This window comes from Actinia tenebrosa, unplaced genomic scaffold, assembly GCF_029948245.1.
Source record: "Actinia tenebrosa isolate PJP-AT-01 unplaced genomic scaffold, QUT_ActTen_1.0 PGA_scaffold2__45_contigs__length_23673736, whole genome shotgun sequence".
NCBI lineage: Eukaryota > Metazoa > Cnidaria > Anthozoa > Actiniaria > Actiniidae > Actinia > Actinia tenebrosa.
The window spans coordinates 1,640,149-1,659,308 of NW_028292579.1; the positions used below are offsets into that span (position 1 = coordinate 1,640,149).

Here is a 19,160-nt window from a genome sequence, read left to right on the forward strand (position 1 = left end):
ATGCATCTACCAAGCAACCCAAAAGCAATAGACAGAAACAAAAGTCACTTGATGTAATTCTTTTAGCCACAAGCACATGGCATCAAAGTTTATGGATGGAAATCAATGTTGCTCAACACGCAACCATTGTAAAGGCATAACAACTGTCGATTACTTGGCATACAATGCCAAATCCTAACGCTATACAACATCTCATATCAATAAGAATATGACTAACTTTTAAAAAATAACTAAAAATCTTATACTAAACTTTAAAATGAACATGTCATTTCTTAAGGTTAAGTGCTATAGCTGGTTAAAACTGGTTGTAGTTTAAGTGCAAGTATACATGCATCGAGAGTTCGGCGTTACTGCTCTAAGCGCATTCTCAAGGGGTCAAAAAGTGGGACCATGGGTTGTAAAAATTCCTGTATTTGACTATAGAGTGCACGCACTAAAACCATGAACATTAAATAGTACTAATTAGTATTATTTCATACAGAATCCTTTGTTTTCTGTTGGTTAATTATCACTATTTAGAGCTAAAAATTAGTATTTGTTTCACAGATTTAGTGTGAGCACTCTATTTGATTTGGAATTAGCTTAAATTAGCACTTAAATTTTTAATGAAGATTGTGCTTGATGAGAAAAATACGATTAAGATATAACAATTTTTACAACCTATGGTCCCACTTTTTGTTCCCTGGAGCATGCGCATAGAGCAGTAGCGCAGAACTCTTGATGCATGTATAGCCATAACAAGAAAAGAAAGTCTCTTGTATCATTATTGATAAATATTCAAGTTAGTATCTGTCATGTGTTACAGTGCAACGCACAATGTATGACCACATTAAATTTATTTGCATACTTCCATGCACAAGTGCTTTGCTACCAAACGAACTTTCACACTCTGTGGTAAAACCAGCCAGCTTGGCTTTGAAACGTGTCAGTTTAATATACAAAAGCCTGTGCACAGATGTATGCCAATACATTATCACTGGTCATACTTTGCGCACCATAATAGGCACCTACATAGACACTTTGCATTGTTTTTCTAGAGGAATTGTTCTGGGGGACAAAAGAATAGGCCCTCTTTTCTTATGCAAAGAAGCCATTGTTTTATCCCCCAAGGCCTGGTTGTACGAAGCCTGGATAGCACTATCCGGTGGATAAATCCTTATCCAAGTGGATGCTGCTTTCCAATAAATTTATCCAGTGGATAAGATTTATCAGTGAGATAGCGCTATCCAGGCTTCGTAAACCAGGCCCAGAACGATTCCTCTCTGGACTTGAGGTCATCGATTTTCTTTAAGTCCTTATTGTTCATAGCCTGCGTGCAGACGGACTTAGACTCTCTGGCTAGTTGATGATCTTCTCAACCCCTGCACTGATTACTACAACTGATGAATCTAGTGTATGCAATGAAGATACTGCAATCAATTCTTTAAAATAACAGTTATTTGAGTTCTGTCTGCGTAACTCTTTTGATGACAGAGTTAATGTCTGTTTTTCTGTTGATTTTGATGTACGGACACTTGCGCACTATCAGCACAGAGATCCACTCTGGTGCTATTTCTGATAACAACTTCAAGTGCTCCTCAACTTGTCCTGCAAAAAATATTAATAAATTTATATGTGATGTGGCAACTGGGAGCAATGACAGGTAAGCACTCTATTATTTATCACAGTCAAAACATTTCTTCTTCATGTATTTTGATATTTTTAATATCCAAGCTTTTGGGGTCCTTCATCAGGGATGGAATAAAATTTAAAATCTTAGAGAAAACTACCCAATAGACCCTTTTCGAGTTCCAAATTACTGCTGTGTTCTTGATTACAGACTCATTTACACAGGGTTAGCCTCGATTTTGTGAAGAATATTCACTTGTTCCAGTCAAGGTCCGTCAAGTTTCAAAGTGTTTGTATTGTTGAAGTTGTGCATTCTTTACTTTACCGTTGGTAATTGTGAATATTTAAACACTGATTCAAGGCTAACCCTGAGTAAATGACTCTGTAATCAAGGAAGACCATCAAGGAACAACCTTCATGTCGAATTCGTTATAAAACAACAGCCTTTTTGTTTGCCGCTTTTCTGTACAATCCAAATATGGAATTAATCATACCATATATGGAGTGAGCTTTCTCTGCTCTTACTTCGACACTAACGTGTAGAGTAAGGCTTGATATGTGATAATCGCTCACTTCTCAAGACGGTTAGTTTAGACGGATTTCCATTTCCTGTGCACCCACCCTGCAAGACCCCTGGTTACAGCCCTGAAAATCACTCAATGACATGTAGCTACCACTTCTCTAGAAGAGGCAGCCACAAAAATATTTCCAGTAAGAAACTTTTAAGCTCAGGATTGATGTAAGTTATCACACCACACCTCTAAATATAAAAGGTATCAATGATCTACTAACCTGGAGATAATGAGGATTTATAGCTTTCAGAGAGTTTAACTGTAGCATCTTCTAGTGGAATAGCTGCTTTTTTCTCTGTTGTAAAATAACTGATGACAAATTAAGGAATGTAACTACATTTTGTAAGACTTAAAAGTAAAAAGCTTTGGCATTATAGCCCTTCATAAATTTCTTTCTGTGTAGGGATTAAAGAATGGTTCATACTGTACTTTTACTACAATTTTAAATGTTCTACAAACTCCAGTATTTCAATGACTCGTTGTGAAATTGGAATATGAAAGGTACCAACTGGTTTTTATGATTGACGGCAGCAAAAAATCTAATTTAAAAAGTGTGTGGCATGCAACTACAGCTCACACTATCCACCCTTAATATCACCACGCCCAGGGTACTAATTAGAAAAGGATACGTTTTTAGTATTCGACATAGTTCTGGCAGTCTTTCTTGCATTGCCATGTTTTTGTCCAGTACTGGATCTCTCATGAGCTTCTCTTCAAGCTTTCTTGCTTCCTTTTGACGAATCTGGAAGTTAAATTTTATAAAAATGTTAACCATTACAATATATTTGTTGTCTAATACATCAGGTAAAAAGCACAGACTGACTTAAGTTAGGACCAGAGAAGTGTAAATTGAGAACAGGCAGACTATAAAAAGCACCTTAATGACTCAGTGTAATGAAAATATAAAACCTAAGATTTTTTCTTAAAGTGTATAACAAGGAAAAAATCTTATCTTCAAAATCACTTATATGTGAACAAAGATAAGAATATGTTGACCACATAGCACGTTATGAAATACAAGATATAGAAATATAGATAAGTTATAGTGCTTGGGTCCACATATTCTCATCTTTGCATCATATTTACCGCGACCTAACATCTATTTCACCCCGGCCTGCTCTCAGTCTGACCTCTAGCTCAGCTGGTAGAGCATCGGTAGTACGATTCCGAAGGTCGTGGGTTCGATTCCCAGCGAGGTTGGAGATCAATTTTTTCAAATTTATTTCCAAGAGTCTTTTGCCCAGAATAAACTCGTTCCCAAGCACTATAACTTATCTATATTTCTATATCTTATATGTGAACAGTGTAGTAGTGTTGCAGTATTTTTGTATGTGGTTTTTTCTTTTCAGAGATATAAACATTTGAAATATCAATATGCAAATGAGATGACGTAAATTCAAATTCAATTTCATCTCTGAAAAGAGAAGACCACATACAAAAACACTGCAACCATGCTACTACACTGTTCACATATAAGTGATTTTGAAAATAAAACTTTTTCCTTGATATACACTTGAAGTTCTTATAAAAATGTCAATCAAAATGCATTCTTCGTTCAATGGTGGACAAAAGTGCAGAGTTACTGCAATTATCAATAATCTGCAAACTCCAACATTCCAATGGCTTGTTGCGAAATGGGTTTTTTTACTGCCGCCAGTCAAGAACAGAAAAGGTATCGACTGATTATTCTTGATTGACGGCAGTGAGAACCTGATTTCTCAACAAGCGGTTGGGATGTCTGAGTGCATGGAGCATTTAGAATCGCAGTAAATTAAGGCCAGAACAGTCAGACCAGCTTTATAATCCATGAAAAAGGGGCTTAAAGAACGTAATGAAAATAGTTAACTGAAGATTTTATCTTGTGTTGTGCTATCACTTCTGGACTGTTCATATATTATTCAACTAAACAGCAAGCTGAGCTCAGGCTGTTATTGTTTCACCATTGTTTCACCTTCGTACCGAAGGCATGGAATGCAGCAAGGGAGGAATTTAATAGCAGATATCGGAGTTACGCTCTATTGCCTTCAGACAACTGTTAAGTTTGGGTCAGTTTCTATACATTTCATTGTATTGACCCAAATGCCTTGACTTAAAACAATTGTTTGAAGGCAACAGAGTGTAACTCCGATATCTGCTATTTTTGAATGCTTACAAACCTTGTTTAATAAATCCTGTGAGACACCTCTTAGTGCTTTGTTGACCTTCACGTTACTGGTTTTTGTGTTGCTCTCTTCACCTTTAGGCTGACTGTCATACGTGATTTCGATTCTGGATTTTTCTTTTGATTTCATCGCTGCATTCTGGAGAGCCTTCTCTACCTACAACACCATCAAAAAATAAGAGTACAGGTACATTATTTTAAAATTCAGTTGTGTTTCTTCAAGCATATTTTTCCACTAAAGTTTTCCAATCCCTCGAGATATAAATGTGTGGTTCCAGAAAATATCCATACCCCACCATGGAAGAAATTGTAAATTCCCAGGGGGTGGGGGTCTGAGGAAAAACTGAATTACAAGATTTAAATGGAAGAAAATTGGAAATTCCCAAGGGGTGGGGGGACCTTTTTCAAAATTTCTCCATGGTGGGGTATGGAACCACACAATGAAAGAGCCACCATTTCGGTTGATCTAACAAGAGAAGCTAATGAGGAATGCTTTGTTATCATCAACCAAGATGGCGGCTATGACATAACATGCACGTGCTCTATAGAGTGTGTGCAACCATGTGACTCAAAATCCCTTGAGACATGAATAACAATGAAACAGCCGCCATGTGGGTTGATCTTACAAGAGAAGCTACTGAGGAATGCTTTGTTATTGTCAACCAAGATGGCGGCCATGACGTAACATACACACCTAGAATACAACAGACAAATCTCTAACCTTTGGAGCAAGAAATCCTCGTCCCTTATCCAGAACATCTTGTGCAGAAGTGATTGTCTTAATGACAGGGGCTTCAGGAAGTGGCATCTTTTCAATATCAGGAACATCGTCGAGCCGAAACTGTGGATGCCATCGAATGATCTTCTCATCGTCAATGGTCAGTGGTGTTTCAAGGCCTCTTAGAAAAGTCTAAAACGAAAGCATGACTTTAATGATAGCAATTAACTTAGAGATGAAAGTAACCAGAAGTACTAATGTTATTTCTTATTGCTTCTGAGCTCAACATTAAAGCTTAGAATAACCATAGGGATCATTTAGCTATTTATCAGCTACTTGACAATTCCCAGAGGAATTAGAAAACCTATTAGGTTTTACAACCTGTGGTAAGGCAGCCAATAGATCAAATTAGAATTTAGAAGTTGATTTTTGTGGAGGGAGGAAAACTGGAGAACCTGGAGAAAAATCCTTGAAGCACAGGAGAGAACTAACAGAGAACTCTACTCAAATACACCTAAATCCAAAATGGCACACAGCCAGTTGAAAACCAGGCATCCAGGGCCAAATTTACAAATTTACAGTATTTTCTTATAATTTGATGCTGCAAAATTGTCACATTCCTGAATGTAAGAAGAAAAGGAAGACAGAACAAGTGAACAAGTGTATGCTTTGCATTGACACCACATTATTTCTTTGCATTTGGCCCTGGATGCCTCGTTTTGATGTAACACACTCGGCCGTGCGCCATTTTGGACTTAAAGGTATGACACCAAATCCATCAGAAAATCGAACCAGGATCGCAGAGGCATAACATTAGCAGTGCAGACCACCCCTGATTCATCAGAGCCTCTGGAGCCATGATAATCATTGGAAATTTTTTTTTCTCTAAACCAGGGTTCGTGCTGAGGTAAGCACTTAAAATTCAAGGACTATTCAAGGAGTATACAAGAATCCAAAAATAAATTTTCAAGGAGTATGTTCAGCTAACTATGCCAAGGTTTTACACGGTGGTTGCACATGGCCGACTTTCAGATTTTCCGATCTTTCTGACTAGATCTATTTCAGAACCATGCAAGTAATGATCAAAGCAAAAATTCAAGGAGTTTAAGGAGTAGCACGAACCCTGTAAACTAATTAACTAACCATCACTTAGCAAAAATTGTTCCATTGTATTTTTAATACTACACTTTACCTGATGGTGTCTCTTGGTGACTGTAAGAAGTTTATCCTGGAAATTCTTTTTCCTGGACAACAGTTCTGCTGGTGGGACTGTCAGCCTGTTTTCGGTAGAGTTCTTGCCCGGCCCAAATTGGATTACTAGGTTATAAGACGCTGACTTGGAACTACTGCGCACTTGCTGAGTATCATAACATGATGGATAGAGGGAAAGCATCTGTGCCAAGTGGGTCTTCTCAAATCTCCTTTGAAAGTAAAACAAAAAACAGGTGAGTGATTTTCTTTCATACACATTTAAAAACAAAATGAGGGGGGAACAATTAGTATATGTAATAGGACTCCATGCTGTCCAATTAAGAAATAATTGGACGAGGAAAATTCCGAGGACTGACAAAATTGGATGAGGCCGTAGGCCGAGTCCAATTTGGCAGTCAGAGGGACTTTTCGAGTCTAATTATTTCTTGATTGGGGAGCATGAAATCCCATTACCTATTAATTATATAGCTGCCTAATTAATCCCATATCAACAAGACCTGTCCAATTAAGAAAATAATTGGACAGTTACCTATATGGGATATCAATATGAATCATAACATTTAAAATATAGGATAACATTTAGTCAACTTGAAAAAAATCTGGGAGGATATTATTTAAAGCTGAAGCTACACAGATTAGAGAAAAGAGATAACTAGCTAAAAACTAGTGTGAGCTGTGTCGGTGTTTTTAATGAAACACTAATGATAAAAGGGTAAATTTTCAAATTTACCCTCTTATCATTACTGTTGGATTAGAGAGAAGTAGAAACAGACGTGAAAATTCTGAGTATTGAACTGTTGACCTCTAGCTCTAAAGGTCTGCACTAACCAGCTGAGCTACGCCTGCTCCTTGGGTCATTAAGGTGTTATCTACTGTACTAGTACAGTGTAGCCTCTGTGGCCTAAGAATGGTTATTTTCTGGCTTCACTTACTTTCTACACATTTGTTGAACTGATTCTTTGAGTTTTTCAAAGGTACAAGCTTCCTTTCTTTGGCCCAGAAGGTTGAGGATAGTGTCACAGCTGGTGAACATCTCGCCAAGAACTTTGTATTTATAAGGAAGAGGGAGGGTAACGGATGCTGTTGATGGCGGTGGGGTTGGTTGTGCCAAGGAATGGAATCTCTCGTGAGCTGGAGGTTTCTTGGATGAGCTGCAGAATAAAAAATAATAATAATCAACTTTTTTTATAGAAGATAACTCTTGACAGTAATTCAACTGGGTACAGCTATAGAATACCCTGCAAGGAAAAGTATTATAGTGGGATGCCTACGAAGTGAGGAAGTAAGGCATTGTATTTAATGACTTTGATTTATATATTTTATGCTTTGGGGTTAGGTTTAGGGTTAGGGTTCGTAGGTGACTAGGCTTCATAGGCACGTAGGCTTCGTAGGCAGAGAGACACTATGAAAAATACACTGAGAATTCATATGAAGAATTAATCACCAAGTAGGTCGTGGTCCTCTATTAACGTCTCTAGTTAATTAGGGACTGGACTGCTATTAACGTGCTTATCCAAGGTCAGTGAAGGTCTAACCATTTGCAGATGTAATATTGCCAAATGATATGCACTCATTAATCTTCTATTGTTCTTGCGTCGTTTTCAGAAGACTTCATTTATACTAAAATAAAGTCTTAGGCCAAGTATTCTGTACTTGCTCCCCCCTACAATTTTGCTGCCCCCCCCCCCCCCCCCCAAATGCTAATAAATGAAAGCCCCCTTACATCACAACACAAAATAAACACTACGCCTTATACTCTTACCTTGCAGACTCATCTGACGCCATCTCTGTAGCCTGCCTCTTTGCCAGCTTGTGCAGCCTCTCAGACGTATCATCAGTGCTGCTCTCTTTAGGTTTAGAAGAATCAGCTTCTAAAGTCCTCATTTTCTTAATGAGTTCTCTAGCTTTCTCCAGCCCTTCTTGAGCTTTATCCTTTGCCAACCTACTCTTCTCAGCGACAGGTTTCTTCTCTTTACTTCTTGGGCGAGTTTGTTGGGTGTTTGCATTCTTTTGCTGGCTGAGAAGTAAAGCAGCCTGTCCTCTGCTAAGAAGAACTCTGTTAGCTTGTTCTGCGATCCAAGGATTAATCTTTAACCCACCAGACTTAGAAGAAACTGCCTTGATTGGAGATTTCTCAGGAACCATAACTGACTGCTTGGATTTGGTTTGATTCTTGTTCGAGGCGGATTTATCCTTGACCTTAGTATCCTCTGTGATTTCATTTTCAACATTCTTTTCAACAGACGCAGACTCTTTTAGCTTTTCCACCTCATTTGTAACTTCGATTTCTTTCTTTTGGCTTCTTTTACTTCTACGCGTTCTAGAAGCAGTCTTTACTTTCGTATTTTCGATAATATCTGCGTCCGATCCTTGCGTTTCGAGTTTATTTACAACTTGTTTTGGTTGTAGCTTTCTTCTTCGCGTTGAAGCTCTTTCCAAAGATGGCGTCTCCTTCGAAGACGCACGTTCAACCTCGTGGTCATCTTCAGTCGATGTCACTTCACATACTACCTTCTCAGCCTCCTCAGTAACTGCTTTAATTCCTAGACTTAAAAACGCCTGCAGCTTGGAATTCTCGGTAGTTTTAGCCACATTCTTTGTCCTCGCTTTTCTTGTCCTAACAGCGCGAATCGGTTTGGGAGCGTTTGTCTTCGCTCTTTGCCGGGTGATTCGGGCGCTTTCCCTTGTACTTTGCACTTCAGAAATCACTACTGCTTCTGTGTCGATAACTTTTCTTCTCTTTGCAGGGTTGATACCTTCAATCGGACGCTTTTTAGTGCTGTAATATTCTGTTAAAGTTGGCTGATCCATTGTTGTTCTGCAGGAAGCCGGCTCATCTGATCGACATAAACAATTTTTTGGCGCGAAAAATATCACGTGGTTACTAAGACGACGGACATTGTGATCAGCGGTGCCTTTTACCCGAAGTTTTCCGAAAGTATTCTCGTTGGTTGATCGGAAGTCGACTAAAAAATATATAAATTGAAGAAAAATATATCCTATAACATTAGAAAATAAAAAAAGGGTGAACGATAGCTAATCAAAGGTAATATTGTAGTTTTTGGTATTTACATATCATCCATTCTTTTTTAAGAAATTGTGAAGCTATTTACATAACTCGGAAAATATTCGAGTAACCTTCGGACGAAAATCGGATGACGGAAGAAACTGTGTAAAATGTGAAAAAATATTTTGGTTGTGAGAAAAACAGCGCAAATTTTCATACTTCTTGAGCCTCTTCTACCCCAGAATTACTCGAAAACGGAGTAATATATGAATGGTTATTAGAAATATTACAGCTGGTGTTAATTCAAAGGAATAGTTGTATTTTTTTGGAGGATTTTGTGACGAAGCAATTTTGGCTTGATGTCATTCAGTGTAAACTAAGTCCTTCCAGTTCAACGATAAGCTGAAGGGTTTATTTTCCTGCGTTTTGGATAAAGTTGAAGCAAAATGGGGCAAACAGAATGGGCTATGTGGGCCAACGAACAAGGAGTTATAACCGCCTTTGGTAAGTATTGTAGAAATTAAAGCTGAAACTTTTAATAACTTTTTGTTCATACTGATTTTGTTGGTCAAAATAAAGAACTTTACTTGCCCAATGTAAGCTTGTCAGTAATAATTAGAATTTATAGTGGATATTTAATGTATTTGTAAGTTAATTTAATTAGAATAATGCAATAGTCCCTTTCACAGTTCCCTGCGCCATCTTGAAACGTAGTCAAGCCTTTGCATCGAAGCAAGACGAACGGTGAGCTTGCAATGATAGAGACCTTTTTTAACGCCTTGGACAATTATTCACATGTCTCTATCATTGCAAGCACACTGTTTGTCCCACTACGATGCGAAGGCATGGGGGACTATTAAACAGGGGTTCAAAGGGGGGGGGGGTGCATTTCTAAGCAACAACGGAGAGGGTGTCAGAAGCGAATCCAACTCCACTCCCCCCACCCCCAGATAAAAAATGAACACTCCCTTAATAGACAAAATGTTTGTCTAGCAACAGTTAAATTATCACTATAATTAAGAGCATTTTCTTAGAAACCTTACCCTCGTCAACTTTATCCCAGCACTAATACTAGCCATTCCAAGGTCGAGGGACAAACTGGGTTAAGTTGACATTGCAGTGCATTGTGGGACTGTCTTAGGGGACGAAATAGGCACCATCTTGAAAATATGTCTCCTAAAATAACCCAACATGCACTGCAACACCAACTCCACAGAGTCTTTTCTTCAGTCCCTTTTCGTCAACCTTTGAACAGCTAATAGATCTATGTATGCGGAGGAGTAGCTAGTCTATGACTGTTAATAATAAGTAATAAACTTTATTTCTATAGCGCACTTATCCTATGCTCAAGACTGTTAGTAAATAACACTATAGTTGGGTTTCAATCAGCTGTTAATTAATCTTTAAATCTTATTAATTGCTCTAAATGGTGGGGCAACATGCACAACCATATGTTCTGTCAGCCAGGAAGAATTGTATTGAAAATTTTGTTATTAGCTGATGAACAGTTCTCACTGTAATTTCAAGCCAATCTGTGAATTAGCCATGATAATAATACATGTACACTTTACTTTAAAAGGGCTAAAAACACTTCAATTACAGCTTAAGGTGATAAACTCGTGGCCCTCATACTCTGACTTTGATCATCCAAGACACTGTTTCAGGATATCGATAACATTTGCAATATATACAGTATGAGTGGCCGTGTTGTGTCAGATATGCAACCACGAGCCGAAGGCAAGTGATCGTAGTATATCTGATACAACATGGACACAAATATTGTATATTACGAAATGTCTAGGTGTATACATTCATGGTCTACTATAATTTGAAAGATAAAATTGAATTTGGCTAAGAAAATTGGAGTTAAAGTTAATGCAAATCAGGATGATTTTGTATCAGATATACAACCTCCTCCACGGACAATGATTTCTATTGTGTTTTCCTCATTAATTATTCATGAGTTTTATAATAAGGTTGAAATGAGAAAGAGATATTCAGCAGTGTAAGAAGCCTCTTGAATTTTATTTAAAGCTCATCTTGTTTTGTATTTTATTTTCAGTTTTAGTACTGGGTGGTATTCTTGGTGTGGCTGGAGATTTCAGGCTGATGGAAATTGGTGCATATTCCATGTATCCTTATAATAATAATGAAATTTTTCCTCAAAATACAATCGTAAATCTCGCTATACTTATAGGTAATTTACAGTTGGCTACTTGAATCTACTTGAATCGAATACAAAATGTGACAAATGACATAATAATGATGATAATAATAATAATAATAATAATAATAATAATAAGTATATGTAATAGGACTCCATGCTGTCCAGTTAAGGAATAATTGGACGAGGAAAATTCTGAGGACTTTCAAAATTGGACAAGTACGTAGGCCGAGTCCAATTTGGCAGTCAGAGGAATTTTTCAAGTCTAATTATTTCTTGATTGGGGAGCATGAAATCCCATTACCTATTAATTATATAGCTGCCTAATTAATCCCATATCAGCAAGACGTGTCCAATTAAGAAAATAATTGGACAGTTACCTATATGGGATTAATGAGAAGCTGTATAATTATAATAATAATGATAACAGGCACAACACGCTCGACACCATTTAGCAGTTACGTACTTCAGATTTCGAAGATGGAGAAACGAGTGCTGCAGAACATCGCGTAAGAACCAAGTGGAGAAAAAATTTGCCAGTCAGAATGTGGAGATTGTTAAGACATTTACATTTGTGGTAAAAAGGTGTCTATTTGTTTAACTTTTATATAAAAAGATGTACTATGATATATTCCTAAAGTACGAGATACTATAGTCTATTCGTTGACTTGACTTTTGTGTGTCTTTTTTCTTGTTTTTCTTTTGTGCGTATTACCTTTTCACATTTTTCTAGAACTCAACCTGTGTAATTTGTTATCTTGTATCTCAATTTTTATGGGACATCAACATGCAATTGGGGCTTAGCTCTGTGACTCTACCCCTGCCATTGCAGCAAACTAATTAAAATAAAATAAAATAAATAAAACGAAACAAAATGAAACAAAACAAAACACAACACAACACAACACAACAAAAAACAAAACAAAACACAACACCAACAATATGAAGCAAAACAAAACAAAATAAAATAAAATCAACTGAGTAGGTAACTGGTTCAGCTGTATTTTATTTCCTTGACTGATGTTGTGGTAGTGCTCTTGGGATTCTTGTTCTCGTGGTTGAGTATCCGAGAGGTAAAAGGAAAAAAGGCAAGAAAACTGTTGAACGAACGTAAGTGTTATATTACATAGCCATGCGAAAATAATAATAATTAGTGGAAAATGTTTTCTCACATCACTGGAGCCTGGGCTGAGGGATATTAGTCACGTGGTCAGTGTTTTCATCAGTTGCTTTTTCGCTGTCCGCCATGACTGTTAGTTAGCCCCACAGTACCCCCCCCCAACCCTAGGCCAGCATTGCTGGAAGGACTTTAGAGTAGTTTTTCATGGAAACCACGTTGCGATGATAAGAATGATGTATTACAGTAATGCATATGTTGGGTTATTCAGAAATAAAGAAGTCAGTTGGTGGCGGTCAGCTGGACAATAGCTCCCAGTGGCGTGTGAGAACAAGTTTTAGCATGAAAAATTAAGGAATAAAATAACATTCAAATATTTTCAGTAATTCATTCAATTTCATTCAATTTCAATTTTCATTTAATTTCGACATTAATATAATTACATATGCAAATCAAGATTATAAAAACTTTACATAAAAATATATATCAAGAGTAAGACTTCTTAAAAAGGAAGGTTTTAAGCTCACACTTAAAACTCAAAATATCTCTGCATGACCTCTTATCTGCAGGAAGGGAATTCCATAGTTCTGGCACAGCATTTGAGAATGCTCTTTTACCGATTAAGGTGACTGCCTACTTTTGGAAATTGATTTAAGCTTTTCTTAAAACTTCGATTTTCTGAATTGAAATTTAATGCTGATTCCAAATCTGGAAAGAAAAATAGGGTGGGCCGAGCTCATTTTCGAGATAATCAGCATTTAATGGAAGCCTACGCACGAGCTTTTGGAGTAAAAATTGCGCCACCGGAAGTGATTAGAAAAAAAATTAAGATTCATAAGATAACAGTTATTTGCAGACTATATGATTGCACGAACAAAGGCTAGTCAATCCTTTTACAATAATACATGGATATTTTCGACAAAAAGACAGAGAGATACATTGATTTGTCATATTTTGTAGTTTCGGTGCTCTTAAAAAATCTCATAAAGTCGAACAAAAATCCCTACAAAAATCTATTTTTTCACATGTTCCTGATTTAAACTTTTCCTAAAATGTTGATATAACCTTGATTTTTAGGAGTTTTTTCGAATGAGCTATCAAAAAATATAGAGTCCCGTGCAAAATTTGAGGGTTTTGCCCTGTTTAAGCTCAAAACGCATATGGTTCTTCAATAAAATCTTGTAGATTTTTCAGCGGTTTTTGAGTGCGCGCACATCGTGGGCTCAAATCGAACATTCACAAGTAGGCAGCCACCTTAAAGGGGCACTTGGATGAAAATCAATGAAAATTAGAAATCACTTTAAACTTGGTTAAACCCATGTATATGGCCCAGATAGTAGCCAAGCAACATATTTCTTGACAGTCAAAAGTGACGAATAAAATTTATCAGTTTTATTCAGCACCTAAATTGTGAGTAAATGACGTCATTTACTCAACCCTATTGTTCTATTTGCTTTTAACCCAAAATTTCTAAACAGCAAGTGGCTCCCAGGCTAAAATTTTCACTAATCTGGTTTTCATAATCGTAATTGAGTCATATTACCCTCAAATACTTTCAAAAATTGGGGCGTTTTCATCCAAGTGCCCCTTTAAATACCATCTCTTAAATACAAATTTTATCTTGGACAGTTGAAATGATATCTTCTGAGTGAACACAGCGTGAATGCTTAATTTCTAATCTCATGGAAATATTTGCGAAATTTGGATTTAAAAATTTTCTTAAACCCTTCTCCCCATTTTCAATGTTGTTTCATCAGCAGTGTTTAATGTGTTTTGTGTTTTTGTTCAGATATCAGAAGGGATTTACTCATCTTATCATAGCTTTAGGGGTGATTGGAAGGAATTACTACGTGCGCTTTGTTTTCTACCTTCTGTAAGTACTGTACAATGTCATTTCTTTCATTTCATATTTGTGCTTTTATTTTTTCCATTTGAATTCAATGGAGCAAAATTACTCTTCAGAAACTAGCATTTAGTATCACTGTCTGTTCATTTGCTGAACTGCTTGGCATGGTTTTGTTGCACCAACTACTTCCTACACACATAACATAAATATCTGATGCATTTGCCACTCCTGGGTGGATGGAGTATTATGCATAACAGGTTTTTGCAACCCAATTGATAAGGAAACCAATAGATAGAATTAGAATTTAGAAGTTGTTTTATTTTTGGAGGGAGGAAAACCAGAGAACCTTGAGGAAAACTCTCAAAACACAGTAGAGAACAAACAAATAACTCTACACACACATGGTGCCGAGCCTGACAGGCCCTTTGTCCCCTAAATATATTCCTACTAACCACATGAATCCGTAACCTTAAACAGTAACAAAACTAAATGACTTTTTAACTTTTTTTAACAAATATATGCAAACATTGATTTAAAGCATAACAATGAGCTAAGACAATTTTTTTAAATATTTAAACAAGAATTTATGTGAGCCAAGATAGGGTACTAGAACACTGACATTTAATATTAGATTTTCTATGTTGGTTGAGTAGCTTGAAGCTGGCAGAGTTTAAACTATGATTATTTTAAAATATTTTTATTTTTATCACTTTCTTTAAATTTCAGTACAGTAATTTGAAAGCATTCCCACTCATGGTCCCATCCATCCATCCATTCATCTACTTAATTCTATATTTTTATCCATTTACTCATATTGCAGTATGATAATATGAAAGCATTCCCACTTTTGATCCCATCCACCCACCCATCCATCCATCTACTTACATGTAATTCTATATTTTTATCTATTTACTCATATTGCAGTATGGTAATATGAAAGCATTCCCACTTTTGATCCCATCCACCCACCCATCCATCCATCTACTTACATGTAATTCTATATTTTTATCCATTTACTCATATTGCAGTATGATAATTTGAGGGCATTGCAACTCTTGATCCCATGCACCCTTCTATCTATCCTTCTATTTAGTTGTTTATATCATCCTTTTATCCCTCCTTAATTCAGATATACTCACATTTCCTATTACCTAAACATGTTGCAATCTTAAAAAAATTCCATTCACGATCCCATTCATTCATTCATCCTTCCATCTACTTCCACTCCATAATACCATAAGCCAGTGTATAGTAGTATCATTTGGTTATGGGTTTAACGCAGGTCATGTATTCCTCATGACTTCTTTTCAATACATATATATTTAAGAAAAATTCCATTCACAATCCCATTCATTCATTCATCCATTCTTTTATCTAATCCCATTCCATAACACCATAAGCAAGTGTATAGTAATATCATTTAGTTATGGGTTTAAAGCAGGTCATGCATTCCTTTTGGCTTTTTTAGATACATATATCTTTTAGAATATCCCATTCATTCATTCATTCATCCTTCCATCTACTTCCACTCCATAATACCATAAGCCAGTGTATAGTAGTATCATTTGGTTATGGGTTTAATGCAGGTCAGGTATTCCTCATGACTTCTTTTCAATACATATACATTTAAGGAAAATTCCATTCACGATCCCATTCATTCATCCACCCTTCCATCTACTTCCACTCCATAATACCATTAGCCAGTGTATAGTAGTATCATTTGGTTATGGGTTTAATGCAGGTCAGGTATTCCTCATGACTTCTTTTCAATACATATATATTTCAGAAAAATTCCATTCACAATCCCATTCATTCATTCATCCATCTAATCCCATTCCATAATACCGTAAGCCAGTGTATAGTAATATCATTTGGTTATGGGTTTAACGCAGGTCATGCATTCCATGTGGTTTCTTTCTACACCAACTATTCTTGGCGCCTTCAGCCTCTTCTTCACCAGCTTAATTTACCTCCGAGCTGCTGTGTCTGGCGAGACATGGAAACCATGTCTCGAACCCAAGGCAGAGAGAACCTCAGGGAACAATAACCCCAGCCTACCCCCCTCAGTACCTCCTCCACGCAACCCACGCACTCAAAGTTTAGACAACTTGGCCTATAGTGCTGACTCGTCCAACCAGATATAATAACTGTATTAGCATTAAAGGGTTTAAATGCGATTTTTCTGACACTTCACAATATATATTCAAGACCATAAATTAGTTTCACAGGGTAAGATATTAGTAATAGTGGGTCCTGAGGGACTAAAATGGAGACTGAAGTTTGATTCAAAGAAAAATGGGATTTGAATGGCTAAATTTAGGATGGGAAATGAGAATTGGAGTCCAATAAAATGGAAACTGGGCTTTGATTTAGTGGAAAGATAGGAAATGAATGGCTAAATTTTGGATGGAAACTTACAAGAAAAATATCCACTAAAATGGGGATTGAGATTTGATTTATTAAGATAATGGAATTCTATTGAGTGGAAAAATGGAATTCAAACATGTGAGAGATTGTTTTTGTATTTTTTGAACGGCTTTATTTAAGCTGGAAAATTAGATTAGGATCCCACTGAAGTACCTACACAATAATAATTTTGTAAAAAGAACAATGTTAATTTATGCCATATTTTTGTATACTTCATATAAACAGAGTTTTCTATTTTTTTTTCTATTTTTTTTTCTATTTAAACAAAAGATAAATTATTTTTGTAAAAAATGGACGTTAGTGTAATCTAGATTGTAACAGGGACTTAACTCCTTAGTCGACTTGAGTACAGCTATGGTTAACAGATTGAACTCTGTTTACTGTAAGATTATCCACATAAACTTAATCATTATAAGAAGGGAGAGAGGGACATGTTTTTTGTACATCCCAGAGGCCGATCGAGAGGGTGACCTGCTGTACACCAGAAATCCCCCTAACGGTACATCCATCATATCTCAATACCAATTTCGTTATTTGGGAAAGCACCCTAATAAATTCCTGTGTCCGCTTTTGGATCCTAGGAACACCTTCCCCACCCCACCCCACCCCACAACTCCCCACAACCCCCTCACCCACCACCCCCAAGACATGCTCAAACTTCAATAGTTACTATAAACTTATTTACACTTTTGTAACCTTTATATGACAAAAATCATGGTGTGTAAGATAATATGCTACAAGCTAGCTTTTGTCAATTTTTTTAACACACCTTGAAAACTTTATTAAATAAAATGCATTATCTTATACTTCCTTTCCGCGCTTATTAACATTGTGTTTATGCAGGATAACACTAGTGATGTTAAGGTACAAAAACTTGTTGTCTACATGCCATGAAATCTGTTATTTTACCACAAATTGTTAATTTCTCACGCGCTGATTGGCTATTTTTCATCGTCGTTTTCTCACCTTAGGAAACATTTAGGGAAACATGTTTCTGGAACATGTTTCCTCGTTTAGCCAGGGCCTGAGGTGTTAAAACTGTCAGGAAACATTGAGAAACAATGTTTCCATGCGTCTTGGAAACATGAAATGTTTCTGCCGCACAACAAAAACATTTTTTGCGTCTTCAAAATTTGTTGCAATGTTTCGCATGTGGCTAAACTGGGAAACATCGAGGAAAAAGGGCTTAAAACCGTAGGCCCTGCCGGTCTTCACTATACAACCCCGTATAAGGCGGACGTAAAAGATCCACTGAAGACGCTGGTGACGACCATCTTCAGTGCCCGTGCTAAACACAAGAGGGCCACAAGTTAATCAGTTAACAAAATTACTGTCACGTGCCACCCTCATTAAATAAAGTATTTAATCAATCAATCAATGCGCGTGGTAAACATGTTTCCTCGTTTATCCAGGGCCTTACGTCCGCAATCATCTTTTGACTAGCTAGATATTTCCCTGGTCATTTTCGCTAAAAGATTGCTGATGACACTCTTTGCACACTTTGATATTCTTGTAGTCTTTCATTAACCAAATATCGATATGCTGTACTTCCGGGTTAACTCGATGTTATAGTGTCTTCTGCTTTTTAAAAAGCAGTAGAAACAAAAATAAAGTTATCCTTACTCTTTAAGAATTTCGAATTCCTTTAACGCCAGTGTTTTTAATTATTCCATCTATAATCTGGTCCATGAGGGAATGTATGGGCTTACTGGCTCGGGCTACCTGTGTACCATTCTTTCCTTGACAACAATGTTGTTTTCCTAGAAATTTTTTAGTCATTTAATCCTGCCAATTGATGTTGATGGATTCAAGTGACTACTGTTCATTGGTCAATGATATATTGACACGTCATTCATGAACCCTCTTCCTCAGTGTTTTCTTCTTCATGATGTCATATTCCTCCTAAAGGTGTTGACACACGGTGCAACATTGCAAGCAACAAATTTGAATCGGGTTGACACACATTGCAACAAACTCACGCAACATTGCTTGTGTCAGCCTCTATGTTAAGATATTTGGTCAGCAGTTATAAATTTGGTGCAAGCTGATTGGCTGAAAATTTCAAAATGTTGCAGGTAATGTTGCAGCCATGTTCACATGATAAAATTTGTTGCGCGCAATAATGCAAGAGTAGAGCGCGATTCAACTTCAGATTTGCTGCATGCAACGTTGCGTGCAACAAGTTTGGGGTAGACACGCTGCAACAGTCCTGTTGCGTGCAATGTTGCATGCGATGTTGCACCGTATGTCGACACCTTAATTTACTCAGCGTAGACACCTTTTACTTCCGCTTCATACTCTTTGAAGTGAATGTTGACGACGGTGTGT

General features: G+C 36.9%; 2 protein-coding genes across 2 annotated transcripts; one reads left to right on the forward strand and one right to left on the reverse strand.

Moving 5' to 3' along the window:
- Nucleotides 1–54: 54 nt before the first annotated feature.
- On the reverse strand, nucleotides 55–9,257 carry LOC116297407 (uncharacterized). The gene is made up of 8 exons (XM_031705629.2): nucleotides 8,034–9,257; nucleotides 7,204–7,422; nucleotides 6,252–6,480; nucleotides 5,063–5,251; nucleotides 4,337–4,498; nucleotides 2,810–2,922; nucleotides 2,401–2,489; nucleotides 55–1,587 (listed from the first exon to the last, which is right to left on the reverse strand). Exons 1-8 carry the CDS (start codon nucleotides 9,080–9,082, stop codon nucleotides 1,436–1,438), a joined length of 2,202 nt encoding a protein of 733 aa, XP_031561489.2. The 5' UTR covers nucleotides 9,083–9,257; the 3' UTR covers nucleotides 55–1,435.
- Nucleotides 9,258–9,438: 181 nt separating this feature from the next.
- Nucleotides 9,439–17,642, forward strand: LOC116297406 (cytochrome b-245 light chain). Its single transcript, XM_031705628.2, is given in 6 exon segments — nucleotides 9,439–9,782; nucleotides 11,341–11,410; nucleotides 12,475–12,552; nucleotides 14,349–14,432; nucleotides 16,298–16,325; nucleotides 16,328–17,642. Coding segments are annotated over 6 exon segments (540 nt in total). The 5' UTR covers nucleotides 9,439–9,724; the 3' UTR covers nucleotides 16,550–17,642.
- The last annotated feature ends 1,518 nt before the right edge of the window (nucleotides 17,643–19,160 follow it).

Coding starts and splice junctions, on each gene's coding strand:
- LOC116297407 (XM_031705629.2), bottom strand. CDS start 9,082: ATGGATCAGCCAACTTTAACAGAATATTACAGCACTAAAAAGCGTCCG. Junction 7,423..8,033: donor GCGTCAGATGAGTCTGCAAG/GTAAGAGTATAA, acceptor TTTATTCTGCAG/CTCATCCAAGAAACCTCCAG. Junction 5,252..6,251: donor TCACCAAGAGACACCATCAG/GTAAAGTGTAGT, acceptor CTTTCGTTTTAG/ACTTTTCTAAGAGGCCTTGA.